This window comes from Mustela putorius, unplaced genomic scaffold (genome assembly GCF_011764305.1).
Source record: "Mustela putorius furo isolate JIRA1106 unplaced genomic scaffold, ASM1176430v1.1 tig00000224_pilon_pilon_pilon, whole genome shotgun sequence".
Classification (NCBI taxonomy): domain Eukaryota; kingdom Metazoa; phylum Chordata; class Mammalia; order Carnivora; family Mustelidae; genus Mustela; species Mustela putorius.
The window spans coordinates 1,892,948-1,905,678 of record NW_025421321.1 but is presented as its reverse complement, the minus strand read 5'-3'; the positions used below and the strand labels follow the sequence as shown (position 1 = coordinate 1,905,678).

General features: G+C 40.9%; 1 protein-coding gene across 4 annotated transcripts in view; it reads right to left on the bottom strand.

Annotated features, from left to right (window-relative positions):
* Positions 1–12,731, bottom strand: part of SEPTIN10 (septin 10) — a 76,404-nt gene that overhangs the window by 36,183 nt on the left and 27,490 nt on the right. For all 4 annotated transcript variants that reach the window (XM_045077592.1, XM_004764326.3, XM_004764327.3 and 1 more), the window contains exon 2: positions 1,960–2,028. In XM_045077592.1, the coding sequence (XP_044933527.1) occupies positions 1,960–2,028 (69 nt within the window). The remainder of the gene's footprint in view (positions 1–1,959; positions 2,029–12,731) is intronic.

The window sequence follows — 12,731 nt, the reverse complement described above, 5'->3', positions numbered from 1 at the left end:
TTTTTTCCGATCAAACACTAATCTAAGTGATGTTATGAAGGGATTTTGTAGGTATAATTAAAGTCACAAATCAGTTAACCTGAGAAAGGGAGATTACCCTGGGTGGGGCTGACATAATCAGGTGAGCCCTTAAAAACGACCAGGAGCTTCCAGGTGAAAGAGATTTGAAACCTTAAGGGGATTTGATAGTTGGGTTCTCCCCTCTTGTATGGATGACAGAGAACTATATGGCAAGGACATAAGCTAGTAACAACCAGCCAGCAAGAAACTGAATTCTGCCAACAGCCTGAAAGAATTTGGAAGGGGAGCCTCAGATAAGAATCCAACCAGCCAACATCCTGAGTGAGACTCTGGGCAGAGAAGAGAAGCCAGTTGTGCTGGCCTGGCTTTCTAACCTACAAAACAATGAGCTAATAGATAGGTGTTTTTTAAAGATGCTAAATTCATAGCAATTTGTTATGGGGCAACAGAAAACTAGTATACTATATTCTCTTTTCTACCCTTTGATTTCCTTTTAGTAGTCACGTTTGTTGAGAGAGAAGAAACACTATGCTTCCTAGTCATGAAAGTGTTCAAGAAGATTAGAGTAATACTTGTTAGAGTTTTTACGTGATAAACACACACTTACCAGATAAAAGCTGAATTAAATGACCTACAGAATTCCTTCCTGTTCTAAAGTTGTAAGATTTTAGGGTCATGGTAACAGAAGCTTTCCAAAAAAATGTGGTGGTAGTCACCATAATTCAGTGAAGAGGGGCCAGAGAAAATGAAGATTAAGCAATGACCACTCAGTGGATTAGTCACTAAAGTATTACTAGTGACTGTGACAGTAGTTTCAGCAGAGCAATGTGTCAGAAAGCAGATAAAAAATAATTCCAAAGGTCTGCCAGGTGATAAAGATGGGGCAGATTATTATTACCAAACCATTAAAAAGAACAATAGTTTTGCAGTCAAGCTACAATTTATCAAAACTGTTGGGCCTTTGGGGCGCCTGGGTGGCTCAGTGGGTTAAGCCTCTGCCTTCAGCTGAGGTCATGATCTCAGGGTCCTGGGATCGAGTCCAGCATCGGGCTCTCTGCTCAGCAGGGAGTCTGCTTCCCACTCTCTCTCTGCCTGCCTCCCTGCCTACTTGTGATCTCTCTGTCAAATAAATAAATAAAATCTTAAAACACACACACACACAAATCTGTGGGGCCTTTAGCATGTGTGAAGGAAGAGGGGAAAACAAGAAGAGGCTTAATGGGCACAGAACTAAAAAAATAATTAAATCTTACTGAATTATCCAAGCTTGTATTTGTAATTTTCATTTTTTTTAAAAGATTTTATTTATTTATTTGACAGAGAGGGTGAGACAGCACAAGCAGGGGGAATAGCAGAAGAAGAAAGAGAAGCAGGCTCTCCGGTGAGCAGGGAGCCCAATGCAGGGGATCACAATCAGAGCCAAAGGCAGATGCTTAATCTGTTTTTGCAATTTTCTGTTTAAAGAATCATCAACTCACCTTTCACCAAGTTAAATTTACCTTTCTTTTTAAATATAAATTTTAATATGAATTACCAAAACATACCCCTCCTATGCGGGCACACTTAGAAGAACCTTTAAGGGCTGATCTGGCACTCAGGCAAGCCATCTGACAGGGCCATCCAGTGAATTCCAACGTTCTATTATTAAAGGAGTTCTCTCCAAACACCAAGTTCTGCAAGTATGCCCTATTAAAGCAGTGCTAGTCTTCCTACTGAATGCTGTGGAAGCAGCCAGAGTTTTAATTTGCTTCATGTCCCTTAGGAAAGAGACACTAAAAACATTCAACAATTATTTAAACTGATTTTTAATTTCAATCAACATAGAAGTTAATTTATATTCAAGGTACAAACAAAAGTCTGTCAGGTCTCTGAGTAGTTATTTTGAAAACCTAGAGGCGTGCAGAGTACAGTATGGATCTATTTAAAAGGTATACTCACTTTCTGTTCATCTTCAGATACTTGTAAGGACAGACAGGTTGTTTTTGTTGGCATGTGAGACTGAAAGAGCTGAAAAAGAAAAAAAATTAAAACCGATATTAGTTGAAAAAACCTTGTATCTAAATAATATATCTATGTTAAGAAGGAATTGTAATATTATCATCATCAAGTTTTTACTTGCAATCTATACAACTGACTCATACTTAAAACCATGATTTTCTTACTGCGTAAATACATGCAAAAGTAAATAATATATAATATTCAACATATACATCAACATACTTACCCAAACATGCAAAATACTGTAAAAGAGTAAATTTCCATTTATAACCAGGAAGACAAAGAACATTACTTTTATTTAAAAGACTTAATAGTGGGGCACCTGTGTGGCTCAGTTGGTTAAGCCTCTGCCTTCAGCTCAGGTCATGATCCCAGGGTCCTGGGATCAAGTCCCACATCGGGCTCTCAGCTCAGCAGTGGGCCTGCTCCCCCCAACCCCCGTCTGTCTCTCTGCCTACTTGTGATCTCTCTCTCTGTGAAATAAATAAATAAAATCTTAAAAAAAAAAAAAAAGACTTAATAGTGGAACAAGAAAATACCCTGGATAGCCAAAGAAATGTTGGGGCAGGGGTCAGGGGATACTGAAACTGGAGTCATCACAGTTCCAGATTTCAAGCTGTATTACAAAGCTATAATCATCACGACAGTATGGTTCTGGCATAAAAACAGACACACGGATCAGTGTTACAGAATAGAGAACCCAGAAATGGACCCTCAACTCTGTGGTGAACTAATCTTCGACAAGGCAGTAAAGAATATCCAAACGGTCTTGGGAAAACTGGACCATGACACACAAAAGAATGAAACTGGACCACTTTCTTACAGCATACACAAAAATAAACTCAAAGTGAGTAAGAACCTAATTGTGAGACATGAATCCATCAAAATCCTAGAAGAGAGGGGAGAAAAGATGGCGGGGAAGTAGGAGGAGGCGCCATTTCAACCTGTACCCTAAAGTGAGCTGATTACCTACCAAAGATGTCTGATCACCCATGAAATCAGCCTGAGATTAGAATTATACACTTCTGGATCTCTATGGGGGCTGAAGACGCCAGTGGGCAGGTAAAGCGCAGTGGGAACATCGGACTGACATTGGAAGATAAACAAAAGGGGGAGGGAGCCAGCAGAAGCCACCCATTGGAAAGTAATACCCCAATACGAGAGTGCTCTGTGATTGGGACCAGCATTAACTTCGAGTATGGTTGAAAGCACTCAAAAAGAGCAAAGGATCGTTGGGGGAAAATTGTGGGTATCGAGACAGTTAGGGACAGGGGCTTAAGTCCCCCCAACCCAGGAAAGTCACTGCTGGCACTGAGCCAGAGAGAGTGTGGTGAAGAAGCCAGGTCTTCGTCCCTGAGCCACCATCACACCTGAGAGCACCAGGGTGGCAGCACCGGTGAGGGTGAGAGAGCCTCAGCAGTGAGCAGAAACACACCCCTTTGCACTTTCCACTCGCAAGCCACACAACCAGAGTCTGAGTTGGGCCCCACACCCTACCCTGAGAGGTGTGTGCAGATGCCAGCCTGCACAACCACAGTCTTTTTGCACCTCTCCATGCGCGTGCCCTGTGACCAGAGTCTGAGTTGCGCCCCACAGCCTCCCCTGAGAGAGGTGCGTGCAGGTGCCGCCCACACTCTCTCCGACTCTCGGAGAGTCTGAGCACTCCCAGCCCAGGCCGGCGGGAAAATCTCAGTGTGCTCTCTCTGCTTGGGAGAGCAGAGCCCTGCCAAGACAGCCGCAGTTAGTATTTCTCGTGGTTTTAGGTACAAGCAAAAGTTCCTGTGACCCCAGAGACCATGAATGGGAACGTGATCTGCTAACGGCAGAAGGGTAATTTATGTGCTCTGGAAACCCAGAGGAGAACAGACTGAGGCTTCTCTCTGAGAAGGAGGTCTGGGTACTGTTTGCTTTCCTCTAAACCTCCAAAAACCATCAAAAGCTGCCAAAGGTTGAGAAAACAAATGAACAAACCAACAAAAAAACCTCCAGAGAACAAAAGCCTGGAAAAGTGGTTTCCTCAGAGCCCACCCCCTTGATGGGGGCAGGAGGACATAACTCCAGCAAGATTCTCTGAAAAACCACACAGCAGGCCCCTCCCCCAAAAAGCCAACCAAAAAAAAAAAAAAAAGGACAAGAGGACAACCACCACTAACCTATTTATCATCACAGTGAGATGTCCACAACATCAAATTCCATAATAACCTTTTCAGCTGAACTTTTTGATACATTTACCTGTGTTTTTCTTTTTACTTTTCTATTTTTTAATTTAATTTAATTTATTTATTTTTTTAAAATATTCATATAGACTTAAGCTTCAAGGTAATCCTCTTTCCCCAATCAATGCTACCCCTATAGGTAAACCAGTTTCTAATCTCCCCTTATTTTAGGAAAGTTGAGTCCTTTAACAAAGATACCAAAATACATCCAGGAAGAATCAAAATAACCTTCCTCGCCCACACTGAGAATTTATAACCACTCTCCCATCTTTTCTTCTGCCAGTGTTTCTATGTATTTGCTTTTATCCTGGTAGTATATAAATCTTATACTTGGGGTTGTTTTTCATGAGCTTCTTTTTTTGTTGTTTTTTTTTTCTCTTGTCATCTACTTTTGTCAGTCTTTTTGTTTGTCTGTTTTGTTTCTATATTTCATAAATCTTACCTTGGGGCCCATTTCAGCTGGGAAGTCTCTTTTATTTTATCTTTCTTTTTTTCCCTGTCTCTCTCTCTCCTTTTCTTTTCTTTTTTCTTGCTTTTGGGTGGGGACTCTTGATTTCTCAGAAGCGTTCCAGGGTGCACCTTGCCTGCACCACGGTCAATACATTCAGCTACACATCCATTCAGCCATCTCTCACCAAAATGACTAGAACGAAGAATGCCCAACAGAAAAAAAGTTCAGAGACTGGTCCTTCTGCAACAGAGCTATTAGATATGGACATAGACAGTATGTCGGATTCAGGCTAACAAATATCCAGGCAATAGCTAGGTTGGAGAAAGCCTTTGATGACAAAATGGAATTGATTAGGGCAGAACTGATAGCCACCAGGGATGATGTTCACAATGTTCTCAATGAGTTCCAATCTAATCTAAATTCTCTAAAAGCCAGGGTAACTGAGTCGGAAGATAGAATTGTGAACTGGAGGACAAACATATAGAGAAAAAGGATCGAAGCCTGGAATAAACAACTTAGAAGCCATGAAAACAGAATTAGGGAAATAAATGACGCCATGAAATGTTCCAATGTCAGAATTATTGGAATCCCTGAGGGGGAGGAGAAAGAAAGAACACTAGAAGATACGGTGGAATAAATTCTCCATGAAAATTTTCCCAATCTCGCATTCATGTACTAGAGGTAGAACGGTCTGCCCCCAACCAAGTAATCTAGAAAGACCTCAAGACACCTGATAGTGAAAATGATGAATCATAATTGTAAACAGGAGGGGCGCCTGGGTGGCTCAGTGGGTTAAAAGCCTCTGCCTTTGGCTCGGGTCATGATCACAGGGTCCTGGGATCAAGCCCCGCATCGGGCTTTCTGATAGGCAGGGGGCCTGCTTCCTCCTCTCTCTCTCTCTGCCTGCCTCTCTGCCTACCTGTGATCTCTATCTGTCAAATAAATAAAATCGTAATAAATAAATAAATAAAAACCACTTATCTTTATAAAAAAAAAATTGTAGACAGGAGCTTTTGAAAGCAGTGAGGGAAAAGAAATTCCTTAGGTACAGAGGAAAGCCCATCAGAGTAACATCAGACCTGTCAGGAGAAACCTGGCAAGCCAGAAAGGGCTGGCAAGACGTATTCAGGGCACTAAATGAAAAGAACATGCAGCCAAGAATACCTTAAAATCCAGCAAGACTGACATTCAAAATGGATGGAGAGATAAAGAGCTTCCAAGACCCGCAAGGTTTAAAAGAGTATGCGACCACCAAACCAACACTGCAGGAAATATTAAGGGAGGTTCTATAAAAGAGGAAAACTCCTCAGAATATTATTAAACAGAAATATATGGACACAATCTATAGAAACAAAGACTTCACAGGTAACACGATGTCAATAAAAACATTATCTCTCAATAATCACACTCAACGTGAATGGCCTAAATGCGCCCATAAAACGACAAAGGGTTGCAGATTGGATAAAACGACAGGACCCATCCATTTATTGTCTACAAGAGACCCATTTCGAACCTAAGGATACACCCAGACTGGAAGTGAAGGGATGGAGAAGCATCTTTCATGCCAATGGGCCTAGAAAGAAGGTTGGGGTAGCGATTCTCATATCAGACAAATTAGATTTTAAACTAAAGACTGTAGTCAGAAATACAGAGGACACTACATCATTCTTAAAGGGACTATCCACCAAGAAGATCTAACAATTGTAAATATTTATACCCGCAATATGGGAGCAGCCAATTACATAAGAAAACTGTTAATCAAGATGAAGAGTCATATTGATATGAATACAGTAAAATAGTAGGAGATCTTACATGTAATAGATCATCAAGCAGTAAATCAATAAAACTGAACCAGATGGACCTCATAGATATGTACAGAACATTCCACCCTAAAACAAAAGAATACTCATTATTCTCGAGTGCACATGGAACCTTCTCGAGAACAGACCACCTACTGAGTCACAAATCAGGGCTCAACTGATACCAAAAGACTTGAGATTATTCCCTGCATATTCTCAGATAGCAATGCTTTGAAACTGGAGCTCAATTACAAGGAAATGTTTGGAAGGAACTCAAACACCTGGAAGCTAAAGACCACCTTGCTTAAGAATGCTTGGATCAGAGGGAGGAGTCAAGATGGTGGAGAAGTAGCAGGCTGAGACTACTTCAGCTAGCCGGAGATCAGCTAGATAGCTTATCTAAAGATTGCAAACACCTATAAATCCATCGGCAGATCGAAGAGAAGAAGAACAGCAATTCTGGAAACAGAAAAACAACCACTTTCTGAAAGGTAGGACCCGTGGAGAAGTGAATCCAAAGCGACGGGAAGATAGACCCAGGGGGGAGGGGCCGGCTCGCGGCAAGCAGCGGAGCAACGGCCCACAAAATCAGGACTTTTCAAAGTCTGTTCCACTGAGGGACATCGCTCCAGAGGTTAAACCGGAGCGAAGCCCACGCGGGGTCAGCGTGGCCTCAGGTCCCACAGGGTCACAGAAGGATCGAGGGTGTCTGAGTGTCGCAGAGCTTGCGGGTATTGGAACGGGAAAGCCAGCTACAGAGAGAGCCGACAGTAAGCTCACAGCTCGGTGTTACCTTGAACCGGTCGCAGGCTCGGTGAGCTCGGAGCGCGGCTGGAGGTCAGGCAGAAGGGAGTAACTGGCGCTGTTCTCTGAGGGCGCACTGAGGAATGGGGCCCTGGGCTCTCGGCTCCTCCGGCTCCTCCGGGCCAGAGACCAGGAGGCCGCCATTTGTATTCCCGTCCTCCGGAACTCTACAGAAAGCGCTCAGGGAACAAAAGCTCCTGAAAGCAAACCCTAGCGGATTACTCACCCCGACCCCTGCTAAGGGCGGTGCAATTCAGCCTGGGGCAAAGACACTTGAGAATCACTACAACAGGCCCCTCCCCCAGAAGATCAACAAGAAATCCAGCCAATACCAAGTTCACCTACCAAGGAATGCTGTTTCAATACCAAGGAGAGCAGCAGAATTCCAGAGGAGGAGAAAGCAAAGCACGGAACTCATGGCTTTTTCCATGTGATTTTTTTTAGTCTTGCAGTTAATTTAATTTTTTTTTTTCATTTTTTGTTTTTTTCCTCGCATTCTGGTAAAATTTTTTTTAACTTTTACCTTTTTCTTTTTTAACGTTTTTTAACCAGTTTATCTAATATATATATATTTTCTTTTTTATATTTTTCTTATTTGTTTTCTTTTTTTAAAATTCTTTTTTTTTTCTTATTTCTTCTTTCTTTTTGAACCTCTTTTTATACCCTTTCCCCCCCCCCCCCACGATTTGGGATCTCTTCTAATTTGGTTAAAGCATATTTTCCTGGGGTTGTTGCCACCCTTTTAGTATTTTCCTTGCTCCTTCATATACTCTTATCTGGACAAAATGACAAGACAGAAAAATTCAACACAAAAAAAAAAGAACAAGAGGCAGTACCGAAGGCTAGGGACCTAATCAATACAGACATTGGTAATATGTCAGATCTAGAGTTCAGTATGACAATTCTCAAGGTTCTAGCCGGGCTCGAAAAAGGCATGGAAGATATTAGAGAAACCCTCTCGAGAGATATAAAAGCCCTTTCTGGAGAAATAAAAGAACTAAAATATAACCAAGTTGAAATCAAAAAAGCTATTAATGAGGTGCAATAAAAAATGGAGGCTCTCACTGCTAGGATAAATGAGGCAGAAGAAAGAATTAGTGATATAGAAGACCAAATGACAGAGAATAAAGCAGCTGAGCAGAAGAGGGACAAACAGCTACTGGACCACGAGGGGAGACTTTGAGAGATAAGTGACACCATAAGACGAAACAACATTAGAATAATTGGGATTCCAGAAGAAGAAGAAAGAGAGAGGGGAGCAGAAGGTATACTGGAGAGAATTATTGGGGAGAATTTCCCCAATATGGCAAAGGGAACGAGCATCAAGATTCAGGAGGTTCAGAGAACGCCCCTCAAAATCAATAAGAATAGGCCCACACCCCGTCACCTAATAGTAAAATATACAAGTCTCGGTGACAAAGAGAAAATCCTGAAAGCAGCCCGGGAAAAGAAGTCTGTAACATACAATGGTAAAAATATTAGATTGGCAGCTGACTTATCCACAGAGACCTGGCAGGCCAGAAAGAGCTGGCATTTCCAGAGCTCTATATGAGAAAAACATGCAGCCAAGAATACTATATCCAGCTAGGCTATCATTGAAAATAGAAGGAGAGATTAAAAGCTTCCAGGACAAACAAAAACTGAAAGAATTTGCAAACACCAAACCAGCTCTACAGGAAATCTTGAAAGGGGTCCTCTAAGCAAAGAGAGAGCCTACAAGTGGTAGATCAGAAAGGTATATGAAATACCATATACAGTAACAGTCACCTTACAGGCAATACAATGACACTAAATTTTCATATCTCTCAATAGTTACCCTGAATGTTAATGGGCTAAATGCCCCTGTCAAAAGACACAGGGTATCAGAATGGATAAAAAAAACAAAACCCATCTATATGTTGCCTCCAAGAAACTCATTTTAAGCCTGAAGACACCTCCAGATTTAAAGTGAAGGGGTGGAAAAGAATTTACCCTGCTAATGGACATCAGAAGAAAGCAGAAGTGGCAATCCTTATATCAGATCAATTAGATTTTAAGCCAAAGACTATAATAAGAGATGAGAAAGGACACTATATCATACTCAAAGGGTCTGTCCAACAAGAAGATCTAACAATTTTAAATATCTATGCCCCCAACGTGGGAGCAGCCAACTATATAAACCAATTAATAACAAAATCAAAGAAAAACATCAACAATAATACAATAATAGTAGGGGACTTTAACACTCCCCTCACTGAAATGGACAGATCATCCAAGTAAAATATCAGCAAGGAAATAAAGGCCTTAAACAACACACTGGACCAGATGGACATCACAGATATATTCAGAACATTTCATCCTAAAGCAACAGAATACACATTCTTCTCTAGTGCACATGGAACATTCTCCAGAATAGATCACATCCTCAGTCCTGAATCAGGACTCAACCAGTATCAAAAGATTGGGATCATTCCCTGTTTCCAGACCACAATGCTCTGAAGCTAGAACTCAACCACAAGAGGAAGTTTGGAAAGAACCCAAATACATGGAGACTAAACAGCATCCTTCTAAAGAATGAATGGGTCCACCAGGAAATTAAAGAAGAATTGAAAAAAATAATGCAAACAAATGATAATGAAAATACAACGGTTCAAAATCTGTGGGACACAACAAGGCAGTCCTGAGAGGAAAATATATAGCGGTACAAGCCTTTCTCAAGAAACAAGAAAGGTCTCAGGTACACAACCTAACCCTACACCTAAAGGAGCTGGAGAAAGAACAAGAAAGAAACCCTAAGCCCAGCAGGAGAAGAGAAATCATAAAGATCAGAGCAGAAATCAATGAAATAGAAACCAAAAAAACAATAGAACATATCAACGAAACTAGGAGCTGGTTCTTTGACAGAATTAATAAAATTGATAAACCCCTGGCCCAACTTATCAAAAAGAAAAGAGAAAGAACCTAAATAAATAAAATCATGAACGAAAGAGGAGAGATCACAACTAACAACAAAGAAATACAAACTATTTTAAGAACATACTATGAGCAACTCTACGCCAATAAATTTGACAATCTGGAAGAAATGGATGCATTCCTAGAAACATATAAACTGCCACAACTGAACCAGGAAGAAATAGAAAGCCTGAACACACCCATAACCAGTAAGGAGATTGAAACAGTCATTAAAAATCTCCAAACAGGGCGCCTGGGTGGCTCAGTGGGTTAAGCCGCTGCCTTCGGCTCAGGTCATGATCTCAGGGTCCTGGGATCAAGGCCCGCATCGGGCTCTCTGCTCACCAGGGAGCCTGCTTCCCTCTCTCTCTCTCTGCCTGCCTCTCCATCTACTTGTGATTTCTCTCTGTCAAATAAATAAATAAAATCTTTAAAAAAAAAAAAAAAAAAAAAAAAAAAAAAAAAAAAAAAAAAAAAAAAAATCTCCAAACAAACAAAAGCCCAGGGCCAGACGGCTTCCCGGGGGAATTCTACCAAACATTTAAAGAAGAACTAATTCCTATTCTCCTAGAACTGTTCCAAAAAAATAGAAATGGAAGGAAAACTTCCAAACTCATTTTATGAGGCCAGCATCACCTTGATCCCAAAACCAGACAAGGATCCCATCAAAAAAGAGAGCTATAGACCAATATCCTTGATGAACACAGATGCGAAAATACTCAACAAAATACTAGCCAATAGGATTCAACAGTACATTAAAAGGATTATTCACCACGACCAAGTGGGATTTATTCCAGGGCTGCAAGGTTGGTTCAACATCCGCAAATCAGTCAATGTGATACAACACATCAATAAAAGAAAGAACAAGAACCATATGATACTCTCAATAGATGCTGAAAAAGCATTTGACAAAGTACAGCATCCCTTCCTGATCAAAACTCTTCAAAGTGTAGGGATAGAGGGCACATACCTCAATATCATCAAAGCCATCTATGAAAAACCCACCGCAAATATCATTCTCAATGGAAAACAACTGAAAGCTTTTCCGCTAAGGTCAGGAACACGGCAGGGATGTCCATTATCACCACTGCTATTCAACATCGTACTAGAGGTCCTAGCCTCAGCAATCAGACAACAAAAGGAAATTAAAGGCATCCATATCAGCAAAGAAGAAGTCAAATTATCACTATTCGCAGATGATACGATACTATATGTGGAAATCCCCAAAGACTCCACTCCAAAACTGCTAGAACTTATACAGGAATTCAGTAAAGTGTCAGGATATAAAATCAATGCACAGAAATCAGTTGCATTTCTCTACACCAACAGCAAGACAGAAGAAAGAGAAATTAAGGAGTCCATCCCATTTATAATTGCACCCAAAACCATAAGATACCTAGGAATAAACCTAACCAAAGAGGCACAGAATCTATACTCAGAAAACTATAAAGTACTCATGAAAGAAATTGAGGAAGACACAAAGAAATGGAAAAATGTTCCAAGCTCCTGGATTGGAAGAATAAATATTGTGAAAATGTCTATGCTACCTAAAGCAATCTACACATTTAATGCAATTCCTATCAAAGTACCATCCATCTTTTTCCAAAAAATGGAACAAATAATTCTAAAATTTATATGGAACCAGAAAAGACCTCGAATAACCAAAGGGATATTGAAAAAGAAAGCCAATGTTGGTGGCATCACAATTCCGGACTTCAAGCTCTATTACAAAGCTGTCATCATCAAGACAGCATGGTACTGGCACCAAAACAGACACACAGATCAATGGAACAGAATAGAGAGCCCAGAAATAGACCCTCAACTCTATGGTCAACTAATCGTCAAGAAAGCAGGAAAGAATGTCCAATGGAAAAAAGACAGCCTCTTCAATAAATGGTGTTGGGAAAATTGGACAGCCACATGCAGAAAAATGAAATTGGACCATTTCCTTACACCACACAGGAAAATAGACTCAAAATGGATGAAGGACCTCAATGTGCGAAAGGAATCCATCAAAATCCTTGAGCAGAACACAGGCAGCAACCTCTTCGACCTCAGCTGCAGCAACATCTTCCTAGGAACATCGCCAAAGGCAAGGGAAGCAAGGGCAAAAATGAACTATTGGGATTTTATCAAGATCAAAAGCTTTTGCACAGCAAAGGAAACAGTTAACAAAACCAAAAGACAACTGACAGAATGGGAGAAGATATTTGCAAACAACATATCAGATAAAGGACTAGTGTTCCGAATCTATAAAGAACTTAGCAAACTCAACACCCAAAGAACAAATAATCCAATCAAGAAATGGGCAGAGGACATGAACAGACATTTCTGCAAATAAGACATCCAGATGGCCAACAGACACATGAAAAAGTGCTCCATATCACTCGGTATATCACAGGGAAATACAAATCAAAACCACAATGAGATATCACCTCACACCAGTCAGAATGGCTAATATCAACAAGTCAGGAAATGACAGATGCTGGCGAGGATGCGGAGAAAGGGGAA